The sequence below is a fragment of the Ursus maritimus genome (assembly GCF_017311325.1).
Source record: "Ursus maritimus isolate PB19 chromosome X unlocalized genomic scaffold, ASM1731132v1 scaffold_X1, whole genome shotgun sequence".
Lineage (NCBI taxonomy): Eukaryota > Metazoa > Chordata > Mammalia > Carnivora > Ursidae > Ursus > Ursus maritimus.
In genome coordinates this window covers 18,555,373-18,572,435 of record NW_024423319.1, presented here as the reverse complement: position 1 = coordinate 18,572,435, position 17,063 = coordinate 18,555,373, and the positions used below count along the sequence as shown (strand labels likewise).

Sequence of the window (17,063 nt, the reverse complement as noted above, 5' to 3'; positions counted from 1 at the left end):
AAAAACAGATGGTCTAGTTCTTAAAACTTCATAAAGAAAAAAAATATTAAGAAACTGATTCAAAAACAATAGAACAAAGAGAAACTAATAAACGTTAACAAGGAACATTTGAGTCTACTGGTACATACTGAGATGTTGAAGACAAGAAAAATGGGAAGAATTCTACTCAAGTAGGAAGAGAAAGTGAGAAGAGAAAAATAAGCTAAGGCATGCCTGTTGGTATCTCTTCCCAGGCACTGAGGGTTACATCTCATAGAGTCTGAAATCTTTGGAAGAAGACAGAAAGTGACTAAAACAAAAGAAAAGATGAGACTAATTTTGAACTGCCAAAGTCACATCTAAGGGCTAAGCAGAAACTGTTCATGAATAGAGGCCTGAACACCTCAGGACTTTTACAGACAGTGTTGCTCTAGGGTTGGGAGCCCCCTTTAAGTGTTAAGCTGGGAGATCCAAATTTAAATTTAAGCCATTGTGACCTATTTATTTGATTTTTAAAAATAAAAATATAATAAATGTAAAAGGATGAACTTACTATCTTTTAATGGGGCAAAGCAGCTGAAGTTACTGGTCCTGAAGGGTGAATAACAGCATTTGTATTCCAAACATTCACTCATGTTATAATCTTGCAGCTCATTGCAAGCCTTCACCACCTGATTCTCCTTTGGAATGCATGCTTTTAGAAACAAAATCCAAGAAAAAGAATTCAGTATGGTTAATAAGCACTTTCCCTAATTAAATAATGACTGTAAAACAAAAAAAACCATTCTAACTGGTGCATTTAAAGACTGAATGACATATACAAATAGTGATGAATGCTGAAAAAATAAGAGCTAAGCTAAAAATTACCACAGAGTTATTACCGTCACATTTTCAATTTTAGATGAACTACAGAAAAATATAAATTGTTAACAGGTCATTGGTAAGATAGTTTTTAAAGGACTATAGATCATAAGCTGAGTAGTAGTGATGCAAATATAACATAGAAGGAGCTAAATAACAAGAAATATCAAATGTCCTTAACACTAACACCTTGTTAAAATAATACCACAGATATCTTCTCACTCAATTTTTCTAAGCTACAGAAACTCACTGAATATGTCAATGAAAATGAATGTAAGTAAAATTCACAGTTTATTGCTAGAGTGTAAGGTAAGTAGATACTATTGACATTGACCTACTTACTGTGAACACTTACCATATTGGCACTACAGTATGTTTTAAGACTCTTCCTTCTGCCCTTAAGTTATGACTCTATAATTTTGAAAAGGCAATGATTTGTAGCATGAACACCAAGGTTCATGCAACTGCAATAAATCCATACATATCTGAATCTATAAGACTCGCAAGCTCATAAATAAATAAATAAATAGAGACACACAAGCTCAAATAGCTGATTAAAAAAAATCCTGTTTTATAAGAGAAACAAATGACAACTAAAAAGGCAGATATCATATTTTTATTCAAAAAGATAACTTCCATAGTATGGCTTAAGGCCGGCCAGCATAGATTCAGTTCAATCTCCAATACTATCAACAACTACAGACTTAGAAAAGTAATAACTGATGTTTCATGATCACTGCAAAGAACTTTAATGTCAGCAAAGAACAATATCATGGTTACAGGCATATTTTTTAATCTCTTGGTTTATTTCATTATATTCTCCTTTTTAAATATTTGCAATTCCTAAAACTAAGGTAAAAGTGATAACAGCTACCATTCATTAGGCACCTGTTTGGGCCAGATTCCTTGCTTTACACATATTATTTCTAATTTTCACAACAAACTCTCAAAATGAGTGTTAAAACCCCCATTCTAGAAATAAAGAAATGAAGGATCAAAGTAACCTGTGCAAAAAATTTAATGCCTTTCCAGCTGGCCTGGATATTTGTTTCCCAAACATTTTAGACATGTGAGAGTTTGGTCTACTTTATTGTTATATTCACTGGGCAATCTATTCTCCAATTCTACCAGGCCCACAGTGACTTTCTCCCCAGGCTGGACTGCATCGGGAGTACCACGTTGAGTCCTGGGCATCACACACTCAAGAACGTGTGACTATAGTCAGGGCCTGGTCAGAGATGCTATGGACTTACTGCGTGTTGAATTCTTCACTATTGGCATTGTTCAAAGACCACTTTCCAGGAATGGAAATCAAAGAAGAGATTTTAAATCACAGAAGAGACCAGACCGGATGATCTCTAAGATCCCCTCTAATGCTGAGCTTCTATTATTTTATACTGAAATTGCATCTGATAGACTTTATGCCAGATACTAAAATTAACTTTCAGACTTAAATTACTGAGACACCTGTATTTTTTCAGACTTAAATTACTGAGACACCTGTATCTTGAACAATAAAAAGGGTACAATAATTTTTATCAGGTTTAAGTATATAATTTTGTCCAAAGAGAGAAGGATCATGTGACCTCTCAAGCTTCCCTGCTAGTCTGTCTCAACGTTATCACTTAAATGCGCAAGAGATAAATCTTTTATGAACAACAGCCTGATGACAAAGCGGGAGGCTTTTTTTTTAGTGCTTAAGGGGGAAGAGTGTTCCTTTTCAATTATACAGGGGAAGAAATAAATTGGTTAAAAGTATTTCACATTTTATGAACTTATAGTTATTCTTTTCAAAGAGACAGCATATACATTTTATAAATATTTAATCACTGTTTTTGAAAGATTTTAATCACCCTGGGTCCAATGTTTCTCTTAAAATGGAACAGTCTGATTTTGTTGGGCATCTCATACAATTGATTTTGACTCAACTTACTGCACCAGGTTGAAGGAATATTTTGGAAATGCAGATATTCTTATCTGATTATTTTTAAAGGTGGCTTTAGTGTTTGTATAATGTTAATTAGAGGTAATTATGGGACAGTTTGTGTCTGTTATCTTCATAAGCTCTAAAGCTTAAATCATCATTTCTTGTTGTTTATGACCAACGTTGGCACTCACTAAACTTTTCTTTTAGTTTCACAACATACCACCTTCTCAAATTTCTTTTTTTATAAGTATTTTATTATTTTTTATTGTTTTTTTAAAAAAGATTTATTTGTTTTAGAGAGAGAGTGTATGCGTGAGTGGGGGTGGGGGACAGAGGGAGAGGGAGAGAAGCAAACTCCCCATGCAAAGCTCGATCTCACACCCTGAGATCATGACCTGAGCTGAAATCAAGAGTTGGATGCTTAACTGACTGAGCCACCCAGGCATCCCTATTTTTATTTTTATTTTTTACAGTAAACTCTATGCCCAACATGAGGCTTGAACTTACAACCCCAAGATCAAGAGTCACATGCTCTACCGACTGAGCCAGCCAGGCAACACCTCAAATTTCTCCTTCTTCACTCAACTTGACCATGCAGTTTTTAAATTTATTTAAGGCCTCATTTATTTTGCTATTCTCATTAGTAGTAGGTGTTATAATGCCTGTTTTGTACTTGATGAAACCAATATAGAGAAATGTGAAGAGATTTATGCAAGATCACAAGTAAATTAAGTGGTAGAGTCTGAAATTAAACAATGGATATAATTTTGTGCTCATATATGTACATCAAATTTTGTTAGAATAAATTCTCATGATTTTTAATAAAAGCTTCATCTTTGTAATTCACATGTCAATTTATTTGAAGATTCTCCTTGAAAGGGCACCACATGCTGTAGAAAATGAAACACGTTTATTTGTGTTTAATAATTCTCAGGGGTCATCATGTGCTTGATAAACATATTATATACAGAATCACAAAAAGATGATGTGACTTGAAATCTGAACTTTTTATCATTAAAACAGATGGGAAAACATCTGGTATATTCCATAACATCAGAGCCACACAGTTCCCTGATTAATGCTAAAGAAGACATTGATTTCACAACACTGGGTCAATGACTAAATTTCAGGCAATGCCATTAAGATAAATTGTGAAAGGTTTAGATATTTGTGAAGGAAAAGTATTTCCATAAAGAGTAACAAACATTTATGGAATGTCTTAAAAGTATAGTCTCAGGTCATCCTCACAATTCTTGGTGGTAAATATTTTCATTTAACAATGAAGACACTGAGGTTCAGAGATGTTACACTGCCTAAGGCAAAGGGCAGAATCAGGATTGAAACTCAGGTCTGTCTCACCCCAATGCCAGTAGACCACACTGCCTCCTAAACATTTAACTACTCTTTCCAAAACGAGGACATTGGGAGGAAAAAAATCGAAGAACTTACTTGTTGGAAAGAAAAATTTTAACAGAGCTTCCCAAATGGAACTTTTTTCCAGAGATTGTCCATTAGCATTTTCACTGCTCCACAGAATACGTTCACTTGGAGACACAGAATTCGAGAACCCTTAAGAAAAAGTGAAATTATTAATCCCAACATATAAAGTGTTCATCACTTTTTATGACCCTTTAATAGTAATTACCCTTTACTTAAATTAATTATGGAAAGTCTAAGAGCTAACAGTTATTATACTTACATCTCATAACAGCTTAGGTACTATTAATAATGAGAATGTGATTCTGCTGCGAAGCTGAAAAGCTAAGTATTAAATTTTTTAAATGTTTTAATTAAAAAATAATTTTAAAATGCTTAAACATAGGCTAACACATCTCATTGTTTTGCTTTAATCTGAATTACAAAACTGAACTTGCCTCTGACAAACAGCATTAAGATTCAGAGGCCCAAACAATTAACAACTTGGAAACGGTATGTAAGGCAACTAAATCGGACCCCATCACAGAAACTCTTGGTATATATTGATGGCTTCTTTATTTACTGATAAAAATCAAGACCTTAGACATTGTAAAACTCTCCTAATCCTTCTTCCTCAATACTTCAAACTGCTTTTAGTTTTATTTACATCATTCCCTCTTATAGCACAGGAAAGTATATCCATCTTTGTTCCTGTAGCATGGATTTGTCCATATCATTCAATATTTTTCAACACTATCTTTAATAATTTCCCAGTATTCCATTACATGGCTCTATTACAACTGAGTTAACCATTCCCCCATAGAAAGACATTTAAGTTATTCACAAGACATTGATATTATAAAGAACACTGCATAGAACTCATAGATACAAAAACAAAACAAAATAGAATTTATAGACAAAGAAGAGACTGGTGGTTGCCAGAGGCAGGCGGTAGGGGTAGGTGAACTGGGTTAAAGGAATCAAAAGGTACAAACTTCCAGGTATAAAATAAATAACTTCTGGGGATATAATGTACAGCATGGTGACTATAGTTAATAGTAGTGTATTGCATATTTAAAGTTGCTAAGAGAGTAGATCTTAAAAGTTTTCATCACAAGAAAAAAACATTTTGTAACTATGTATGATGTCAGATATTAACTAGAGTTATTGTGATCATTTTGCAATATACACAAATCTCTAATCATCATATTGTACACCTGAAACTAATATAATATGTCAATTATACCTCAATATAAAAAGAAAAAAAGAAATAAAAAACACTGTAATGATTACCACTGGAACTATAGATTTGCAAATAGCTATGAAAAATACCTTAGGATAAATTATTAAGGAATGGCTCTTGATTTTGGCCACACTACCCTCCAGCAAAGCTGTCCGAAAGTACACTTATACCAGTAGCGCAGGCCAATACCAGTTTTCTTGCACCCTAGACTTTTTATTGTTGTTTGCCAGTTCGATGGGCAAAATAATGGTATTTCTTTGGTTTTAATTTCACCTTGATTCATCAGTGAGCTTACATCTTTCATACATTTGTTATATAGTAGAGAACTTAAGCTTTATTAGTCTGTCACATATGTTACAAATATTTTTCAAGGTAGTCAGCTACCTTTATATTTTTTATGATTTTTTGAGAAGTTCAAAAGTTTTAAGTGTCTTATGTAATCAAATGTATCAATCTCTTCCTTTACTATTTCTGCCTCTTGGGTCAGGTTTAGAAAGACATTCTAAATTCCAATGTTTCCTTTAGAAAGACATTATAAATTCCAATATTTCCTTCTTTTTTTGTGGGATAAATATTAACTATTTTATTTATTTATTTTTTTAAATAATATTTTTTATTATGTTAGTCACCATCCCTAGTTTTTGATGTAAAGTTCCATGATTCATTACTTGCGTGTAACACCCAGTGCTCCATGCAATACGTGCCCTCCTTAATACCCATCAGCAGCCTATCCCATTCCCCCACCCCCCTCCCCTCTGAAGCCCTCAGTTTGTTTCTCAGAGTCCATAGTCTCTCATGGTTCATTCCCCCTTCTGTTTAACCCTCCCTCTTCTTCCCTTTCTTCTCCTACCGATCTTCCTTCTAACACTTTCTTTTAAGATTTTATTTATTTATTTATTTGAGAGAGAAAGAGAGTGAGTGAGAGAGAGAGCACAAGCCGGGGGAGAGGCAGAGGGAGAGGGAGGAGTACATTCCCTGCTGAGCAGGGAGCCAGATGTGGGACTCCATCCCAGGATGCTGGGATCATGACCTGAGCGGAAGGCAGACACTTAACCAACTAAGCAACCCAGGCGCCCTCCTTCTAACACTTTGATAGTTTTACTTTTGAAATTTAAATCTTTAATCCACCTGGAGTATATTATGAAGCAGGGACGCTTTTTTTCTAGATCTCCAAATACATTAAATCCATCCTTCCCTACTTATGATACCACCATCATATTCTAGGTCATTAAACAGTTATAAATCTGATTCTTGACTTTTCAACTCTGTTCCATAAATCTATGTGTTCACACACCAATACCACCACTGTTATAATTATCTTACATTGTTATATGTTTTAATAACTGATCTGGCAATCCTTTCATTATTCTTCATTATCAAAATTTTATTCTTAACTCTGAAGAGTTTTTTTACATGAAGCTTAGAATCATTTTATCAAGTCAAAAAATCTAATATTTTATTATAATGATGTTCAGTTATTTAACATTCATTAAAAAACATTTATTGTATGTCTCATGTGCTAAGCATGAATTCAGTTATATGTCAACACATTTGGAGAGAAGTGATAATTGTACAAAATTTTCTCACCCAATAATAGGTTTGTTTTCTCCACTCATTCAACTCTCTTCTTCTCTCTCTGAGTAAGGTTTATAGTTATATTCATACAGGTCCCATATCTCTCTTACTATGTTTACTCCCTTATATCATATATATTTTCCTATGCAAATATAATCTATTTCATCACATTTTCTAGCTGATTTACTGTTGGTATGTAAGAAAGCTATTGATTTTGGTTCATGTATATTCTGATTTACTACCTTATTTGACTCTCATTAGATCTCCACTGTTCTTCGGTTTCATTCCAGATCTATACAATCATATTATCACTAAATATAGATGGTTTTGCCTCCTTTCTTTCCAATACTAAGGGCTCATTTCTTTTTCTTCTCTCACTGCATTGCTAGAACTTCTGAAACTATGGTGAAAAACATATGATAATGGGCATCCTACAGTCAGTCCTGACTTTAATGGGAATGCACTAGTGTTTCATCATTAAGTAAATCTTTGGCTGCTGGTTTAGGATAGATACTTTTTTATTTTAAATTAAGGATGCATTCCTCTAGTCCTGGCTTACTACAAATTTTCTTTTATTATTTTGTTTCATTTTTAATCAAGAATGGAAGTGGGATTTATCAAGTGCTGTTAATATTTACTGTTACAATCATACTTCCCTCTGCCTATTAACAGTTGAATATTAATATATTTTCCAATATTAAAATATTCTTGCATTCCTGAAGTGCACAAGTGCTAACACTTTATGTAGGATTTGTGGATCAACATTCCTAAGTAAAGTGTGCCTGCATTTCCTTTTCTCCTATCTCTGTAGGTTTTGGTGTGGGGTTTATATTTGCTTCATAAAATAATCTGGGAAGCTTCCCATCTCTTTTTCTATACTGAAACAATTTAAACAACATAGGAAATGTTTGATCCATTAAAAGTTTAGGAAAACTCCTCCATAAATAGTCTGACTCTATTTTGTAGAGGGAATAGTTCCTTAGCAACATTGCACTACTTCATGCTCATGAGCCCATTTTAATTTCAATTTTCTTAAAAAATCATCCATTTACAAAATAATTATTAGGATGGAATCATAATAATAGTCATTTATAATTTTTAAATCTCCTTTATATCAATGAAAATATCCTTTCTTATTTTAATGAGACCAATTTTCATACACATACACTTGAATGTGTGTTTTCAGCCTGTAAGGCACTTTCTTATGATATGAAATTATATGAATATTAACTTTATTATACATGTTAAATCAAGCTAAAGTGTGTTATTTAAATGCTCAATATCTTTATTTTATCTGTCAAGGACTAAAAGATATGTATTAGAGTCTCCCACAATGACTGTGGTTTTGTCCATTTCTACTTGAATTTCTAAACCATTTGTTTTATGTATTTTAACACTATGCATAAACATTCATTCATTACAGTTTTATCTTCACTGTATATTACATATCTTGACGATATTTAAAATAACCCATTTTGTTCAGTTTTTTTTTCCTAACTCCTACTTATTCAATAAATATGTATTTAATGCCTACTATATTCTACGTTTGGGGGATACACCACTGAACAAATCAGATAAGAACCTTGCCCTCATGGGGCTTAAAATATTGTGGAGAAAACAGACAAAAAATAAGTAAACTAACAAATAATTACAAATTGTAATGAGTGCTGTGAAGAAAGTGGATACCAATACAGTTTAAAGTAAGGGACCTACTTTAACTTAACTAGAGGATGGCCTATCTGAGATGATATTTAAGCTTAAAAAAAGGATTAGAAGCTGGGCACACAAAGGGCTTGGAAGAGTGCTTCCAGAACAGGGTACAAAAAATGAGATTAATATTGCCAGGCACACTTCAACAGAGTAGAGGGCTCACTGCCCTACACCATACAGGAAAGGAACGACAATTAGAAGTGGCTTTGACAGGACGAGAAACTGCCATTTGTTCACTTGGTGCCCCCCTTCCCCAATTGACTGTCCTTGTCAGTGCACCATCTGAAGGAAGTATTGGCTGGCAGTAGCACATTGTGGCCTAAGTCTCCACTCTATGTTATCTTCTACTTTCTGTGCTTCCTGGAGCCCCTCCTGGACAGAGATTAAGCCCCAACTCAAAGTACCCTAGCCTTCAGCCCCTGTCAGATAGGTTTGGCCTAAGCCTGAGGTAAAACACATATTGCTGCAACTTTTCTCAGTAGTGTCTGGCCTGGCCTCCTCTCTATCTTTCAGAAATCCCTCCAAATTTCTGGCACGTTGATGGCAGATGGAATCCTTCTTGGTTCTCTTAGTTTTCAACCGTTATAGATCTTTTGGTCAGTTCAATGAGCATTTGAAATAGAGTAAAATTAAACATTTTACTCAGATAGGCACCACGAGTGGCAGCTTGAACCAAAATTCTCCAGTATATTTAACCTGCACTCTACCACTAGTTTCTTCCCTACACTGAAAGACAATTAGTTACAAATTACCTTGAGCAGTATTTCCCAAAGTGTGGTATGAGTATCAACAGCATTACATGAATTGATTTTAGGAGGAACACAGTTGAATATTTATAGATGTATTTATTTTTTGCTATTTATGTATTTACTTTATAAGTGTAGAAAGAAATATATGATTGTTTATCTCGCTCTTCCTCTCTCTCTCCATATATATATATATATATATATATATATATATATATATATATGAATGACTAGGTTATCAAAACTACCATGACACCAAACAAGGTTGACATAACTCACCATATGGCAAACCTTTATAAAATCCCCCTTAACACCTCTGTTCTTTCATCCTTGGGAGCAATTCAACTGTCCTTCCCTCTCTCCAAAATCTCCAATCAGCCCTCACCCAAGTCTTCCCAGATCTTCCTCTTCACCCTATTAGGCTCTAGACTCTTTCCCCTCCAGCATTGCTTTTCATAGGCAGAATAACTCCATCTTCTCTGCCTCTAATTTGCATCTGTACACTCATTAACATGCTCAGCAAGCAAAAGATTAGGATCCAGCTTCCTTAAAAGGCAGCAAGAAATGGTAAAGAACCATGTTTCCCCATCACAATGATTTTTATTTTTTAATTTCCCTGTTACAAAAAAAGACTGAAAATCTAACTACATTTCAGAAAAACAAAAACAGACTCAAAGCTGCAGGTTCCATGGGTATGAGACCTGTGCAATCTATAGTCTGGCTCTTAGAAGGACCCTACTCTTGGTTCAATGTTCTGCTATCATCTTGAAATGTGTAATAAATTTTGAACAAGGGACCTTGCATTTTCATTATGTGAATTATGTTGCCAGCCCTGCTCTGCAGGGAGATCTCTCAGATAAGGAACTGGATTAAAGAGTGAGGAGACAGAATGGGAGCAGTGGCTAATGGTATCACGTTGGACAAGATTCTGCTGGGGCTTTCATAGATGAGGGTCAGTCTTTCTGGGCTTTGGCCTCAAATAGACACAAATTTGCATTCTGGCTCTGCTACGTACTAGCTGGTGAACTTCAAATCAGTAAACTTCTCTTTGCCTTAGTTTACTCATCTGCAAAATGGGGGTAATATTTATTTTGAAGGATTGTAAGGATTAAATGAAGTCATAAATGAAGTGCTTAGTACAATGTAAAATGAGTATTTTGTCATATGTCCCTCATTGTTTATTTTTATTGCTTATAATTTTAAATTTAATAACATTACTTTGTTTTCAGGATATTTATTTTTTAAAATAATTATCTTAATAGCAAATATGACCAGTTTTCAATTTATAATTGTGCTACAGTTTCCTTCTAAAATAAATATATTTATGTAAAAAAGTGGGGCAATTTAACAAAATATGGAGAACTGGTAACATTAAGATAATCAAGAACTGTGCAGGTGTTATACAAATGACTGAGGCAGGAGAAACACTCATCTAGGAAATCTCAATTTTTAGAGAAGGTAACTGAAACCTGAAGAGGTAAAGTGACTCATCAAAGGTTACACAGCATGTCAGCGGCAGAATCAAGACAACTTGGGTCTCTCAACTCCTAATTCAGAGCACACATGCACAAATGGTTAAGGCAAGAGCAAGCTTGATGTTTAATGAGGTACATGGCAGATAGCCAGACCTTCTTTCAATATACGCTGCCTCATTCATTCCCCAAGATAGGAGATAAGTGAAGTATTCTAATATAATAATACAGAAACTAGTCACATGTTTTATCCATGGAGCTAAAGTATTTTGAAAATATGACCTATTAGTCAATCTTTACTTCTTGTTTTATTTTTTAAATCTCCCTGGAAAAGATGTGCAATGAGGACTGATTCAATAGGTTACAGAGAATTGGTGGAGTAGGTGGGATCAAACTCCCAGTCCCCAGTCTGCTAGTCTCCTCATCCTGTATGCCACTAGTCTTTATGTCTTCTACCTAAATATAACCTGACAAGCAAAGCAGCCTGGAGACCAAATGAAAATACAAAACTAGAGATATTCCAGAGCTACCTCAAGTCCTTCAACTTCAAATTCCATTGGTGACATTAAGTCTAAGAGAAATCAGAAGGGTCTGTCTAGGAAGGAGAAGGGGAACTTTAGCTCTAGGACCATGTAACCTGTTTTCACCATAATACTCCAGGCCATGGCCACATTATTTTACTCTTCAGTGTGTATTAGTTTGCTTGGGTTGTTGAAACAAAGCACCATAAACTGGGTGACTTAAACAACAGAAACTTATCGTCTCACAGTTCTGGAAGCTAGAAGTCTAAAATCAAGATGTCAATAGGATTGGTTCCTTCTGAGGGCTGGGAGAAAAAGCCTGCCTCTCTCCTTGGCTTATAGACAGCTGTCTTCTCCCTGTGTCTATTCATTTGGTCTTTCCTCTACCAAAGTCTAACTGTGTGCCCAAATTTCCCCTTTTTATAAGGACACCAGTCATATTGGATTAGGGCTCACTTCATTTTAACTTGATTACCTCTATAAAGAACTTTTCTCCAAATAAGGTCACATTGTGAGGTACTTTGGTTTAAAATTTTAACTTTTTTTTCTGGAAGGGACACAATTCAACCCATAACACACTGCATTTAGTTAAATTAATTAAGTTAAATCATTTAAAATGCAAAATGATACTTAATCCATCCAGTCACATATCACCTCCTGGGAATCTGGGAAATCTGACAATATAAAGAATGAATCATGGATTATTTTAGGAGAAAACATGTTAAACCTATATTGGAAAAAGTCCCCATGGAAATAAAGAAATCACACTGAATAACAGTATTCTTTTTTGGTGAGAGTTCTACTCAAAATAGAAATAGAAAATGAAGAAATCATGGACTAAGAAAAAATGATGTACAATTTATAGTTTTGTTTTTTAACTTACTTTTTCAGAGAATGAAAAAGCTCTCAGTTTGTAAAGCTCTCAAATGTATTTGTAACTAACATTTACAAATACAGTAAAAGTAATTCAGAAATACTTTGGTATTTTAGATGAATAGAAGGAAAAATAAATATGAATAATTTGAAGTAATATGATTTGCAAGCAATCATTTAAAAAGTATTTTAAGATATTTGTGAAAGAGCAAAAATTATATTTCCCCAACTTGTGTAAATTAGCTGATAAAAGAATGCACAGCATATACTTTATTTAACTTTGAATTTCATCCCTCACCAAAAGTTACAAACCACAAACTTATGACATAGTATAAGAGGTCTCTGTTCCATTTACTTACAATGCCTCTGCCCAATTTTTGCCTCTTTCTTTGACTGTGGGAGGACCTTGGTTGGGGGGATGGAAGGCCCTGGAGCAGGCAGGGAAAGAGAAGTCATTGAGATTAGAGGTGGGGATGGTGGAAGGGCTTTGGGAGGCCCTGGAGCAGGCAAGGAAAGAGAAGTCATTGAGATTAGTGGTGGGGATGGTGGAAGGGCTTTGGGCTTGAGGCTGGAGCTTGAGGGAGGGAGAAAGACTGTGGGAAAGCCAAGGCCTTCATGCAGATGAGGAGACAGAATACCACTGAGAGGAAGTTGGGAGGGAGGGCAGGCCAGGGGGGTAAGGTAGAGAAGGTACTTTAGAGAAGGCCAACCTGAAGCTAAGGAGAGAAGGCTGTGGGGAAAGGAAAAGTATTTGAGTGAGGGACAAGAAATATTTGGAGAAGGAGGTGGGAAAGACTTTGAGTGAGGAAAGTGAGGCAGCAAGACCACTGAGTAGGAGGAAAAGAAGATTCTGGGGCAGAAGGAGAGAGTACCTTTGAGTGGTGAAGGAGGAGAAACCTGTGAGCGGGGAGAAGGAGGGTCTTCGGAGGGCTGAAAGAGGCCTCTAAGAGGATAGTGAGTGAAGAAGGCCTGAAGGAGGGTAAATAAGGAGGTAAGAGAAGGATTTTGACTGAGGGAAGGAAGGGCTTTGCGAAAGTAAGAGAGAGGACAGTGTGAAGTTAGTGAATGAAAGCATTTTCAAAGGGAGGTGGAGTGAAGACCTCGAGTAAGGGGAATAAAGGGCTTTGTGAGATAAAGAAGGGCTTTTGAGTATTGAGTTTGAGAAGTTCTCTGTAGATCTTGGATACCAGTCTTTTATCTGTAGTGTCATTTGCAAAAATAAAACAAAACAAAACAAAACAAAATAACCTAAAAAAAAATAAAAAAGAAGAAGGGCTTTTGAGTGAGGGGAGAGGAGGCCTGTAAGGTGAGCAAAGGAAAGTCATTGTGGTGAGGTGAACAATGAAAAGACCTTGATTAAAAGTTAAGAAGAACTTTTTTTTTCTTTTAAAAAATTTATTGAAGTGTAGTTGACATACAATGTTAATATCATTTATGGAACATAAGAAGTAGGAAGATCGGTAGGAGAAGAAAGGGAAGAAGAAAGGGGGGGTAAACAGAAGAGGGAATGAACCACGAGAGACTATGGACTCTGGGAAACAAACTGAGGGCTTCGGGGTGGGGGGAATGGGATAGGCTGGTGATGGGTATTAAGGAGGGCACGTATTGCATGGTGCACTGGGTGTTATACACAAGTAATGAATCATGGAACTTTACATCAAAAACTAGGGATGTACTGTATGGTGACTAACATAATATAAGAAAGTGAAGAACTTTTGAGCAGTGAGGGAGGTGAAAGTTTAGTGTTAATGTGAGGAGAGGGAAATTCCTACTTTGGGAGAGGGCTTGAGGGAAGGAGGCCTTCAAGGGAGGAGGTAAATGAGGGAAGTCAACTGTGGGAGTAGAGGAGGCAGGGAGAGCAACCATAAAAGAAGGGAAGGCCTTGGTNTAGGGAAGTTAGCAAAGAAAGGTCTCTGTGAAGGGAGGTGATGGAGAAAGGAATTTGAGAGATGAGGTAAAGGGGGATTGGTAAGATGAGGTTAGAGGTAGAAGAGCTTTAAGAGAGGGGGAGATGGAGGCTAGTACTTTGATTTTTGCATGTTGATCTTGTACCCTGCAACTTTGCTGAATTTGCAAGATCAACATGCAAAAATCAATTGTGCTTCTATACACCAGCAATGAAAAATCCAAAAAGGAAATTAAGAAAACAGTTCCATTTACAATAACATTCGAAAGAACAAAATATCTAGGAATAAAATTTAACCAAGGAGGTTAAAGGTTTGTTTCCTGAAAACTACAACACATTGCTGAAATAAATTAAAGGAGACATAAATAAATGGAAAGACATCTCATGTTCATGGATTGAAAGACTTAATATTGTTAAGATGGCACGGCTGCGCAAAGTGGTCTACAGATTCATTGCAATCCCTATCAAAACTGTAGTGGCTTTTTTGCATACATGGAAAAGCTGATTCTCAAATTTATATGGAATTACAAGGGGGCCTTGAATGCTTAAAATGTTATGAATAAAGAACAAAACTGGAGAACTCATTAGTCCCAATTTCTCAACTTGCCACAAAACTACAGTAATCAAAAGAGGGATGGTACTGGCATAGGCATAGATACACAGACCAGCAGAAAAGAACTTAGGAGTCCAGAAATAAACACATAAATCTATGGTCAACTACTTTTCAACAAGGGTGGCAAGACCACTCAATGGGGAATGAATAGTCTCTTCAACAAATGGTGCTGAGACAACTGGATATCCACATGTAGAAAGAATGAAGTTGGACCCCTAACACACACCATATACAAAAATTAATTCAAAACGCATCAACAACCTAAATAGAGGGGCTAAAACCATAAAATACTTTAGAGAAATCATAGAAATAAATCTTTATAAAGGGGGGGTAATCAGAAGGGGGAATGAAACATGAGAGACTATGGACTATGAGAAACAAACTGAGGGCTACAGAGGGGAGGGGGTGGGGGAATGGGATAGGTTGGTGATGGGTAGTAAGGAGGGCACGTATTGCATGGTGCCCTGGGTGTTATACACAACTAATGAATCATCGAGCCTTACATCGAAAACCGGGGATGTACTGTATGGTGACTAACATAATATAATAAAAAATCATTGTAAAAAAAAAAAGAAAGAAATCTTTATGACTTTAGATCTGGCAATGGATTCTTAGATATGACACCAAAAGCACAAGTGACAAAATAAAAAATTAAAAAAACAGATAAATTGGACTTCCTCAAAATTAAAAACTTTTGTGCATCAAAAAAACATTATCAAGAAAGTAAAAAGACAACCTACAGAATGGGAAAAATATGTATAAATCATATATCCAGAATATAAAAAGAACTCTTACAACTCAATAACAAAACCACAAAAAATTCAGTTAAAAATGGTCAAAGAACTTGAACAGACATTTCTCTAAAGAAGATACACAAATGTCCAAAAGCACATGAAAAGACACTCAATATCATTAGTCTTTACAGAATACTAATGAGATCCACAATAAGATACCACTTATACCCACTAAGATGGTGATAATCGAAAAGGGGGTGTGGGTAACAAATGTTGGTGAAATTGCGACCTTCGTACATTGTTAGTGGGGATGTAAAATGATTTGGTCACTTTGTAAAATAGTTTGGGACTTCCTCCAAAAATTCAACATGGAATTCCCATTTGACCCAGCAATTCCACTCCTAGGTATATGCCCAAGAGAACTAAAATCACGTTGACACAAAAACTTGGACATGAATATTCACAGCAATATTATTAGTAATAGCCAACAACTGGAAATAACCCAAATGCCCATCAAGTGATAAATGGATAAACAAAATGCAGTATATTCATGCAATGGAATATTATTCAGCCATTAAGATGAAATGAAGTGCTGATGCGTGCTACAACAGGCATAAATCTCAAGAATGTTATGCTAAGTAAAATAAGCTGGATACAAAAGCACAGATATTCTAGGTTACCTCTATATGCAATGTCTGCCAAAGGTCAACCCACAGAGACAGAAAGCAGCTTGGTGTTGCCAGGGGCTGGGAGACGAGGACTAACTGCTTTACGAACGAGTGCGGGTTTCAACTTGGGGTGAGGAAAACATTTTGGAAGTAGGCAGAGGTGGTGGCTTTGCCACGTTGAAATAGACTAAATGCCACCGACTAGCTCATCACAAAACAGTCCATTTTACTTGAGGTGAAATTCACCTCCATTTTTTGCAAAAAGGCAGGGGGGTGAGGGGGGTCAGAATTTTGTGTGGGGGAAGTCGGGGAGGGCAGGTCGTGATGAAGGGGCTGGGGAGGGAAGGGCTTTCCGAGGGGCTCTGAGGGGCGCGTGCGAGGCGATGAAGCGGGCAGAAGTCGGAGGCCGGGGGAAGCGCGCAGCAGCGGGCGGGCGGGAAGGCGGAACGCAACCGCCTGGCTCGGCAGAGGCTGGCCACGGCCACTCACCGGTGTTCAGGTAGTAGCACAGCAAAAGCAACATCCAGATGGCGAGCAAGAGCAGCCCGAAGCGCTTGTGGGCCCACATCTTCACCAGAGAAGGGCGCGTCTCAGCCCGGAGGCCGCGCAGAGACGCCTGCCAGCCGGGCTGAGGCGTGGCCGCCATGACGGCCCGGCGCCCGGGGACGCTGCCCCCTGGGTGCGACCCGATCGCCGGGTTATCGGCACTGCACCCCGCCTCACAACTTAGCAGCCTGGCGCGGCTCCCCTGCAGGTCCCTGGACTTCGACCGAGTCCTCCCCCGCATCGATCTCCGCTCAGAAGGCATGGCTCCGGGCC

At 36.7% G+C, this 17,063-nt stretch overlaps 1 protein-coding gene across 1 annotated transcript in view; it reads right to left on the bottom strand.

The window, feature by feature from the left end:
* FMR1NB (FMR1 neighbor) overlaps positions 1 to 17,052 on the bottom strand; it is a 32,098-nt gene extending 15,046 nt beyond the window's left edge. The window contains exons 1-3 of the mRNA XM_040643597.1: positions 16,734 to 17,052; positions 4,217 to 4,336; positions 533 to 673 (exon numbers count right to left, since the gene is read on the bottom strand). Coding sequence (XP_040499531.1) covers positions 533 to 673; positions 4,217 to 4,336; positions 16,734 to 17,052 — 580 coding nt within the window. The remainder of the gene's footprint in view (positions 1 to 532; positions 674 to 4,216; positions 4,337 to 16,733) is intronic.
* Between the last annotated feature and the right edge of the window lie 11 nt (positions 17,053 to 17,063).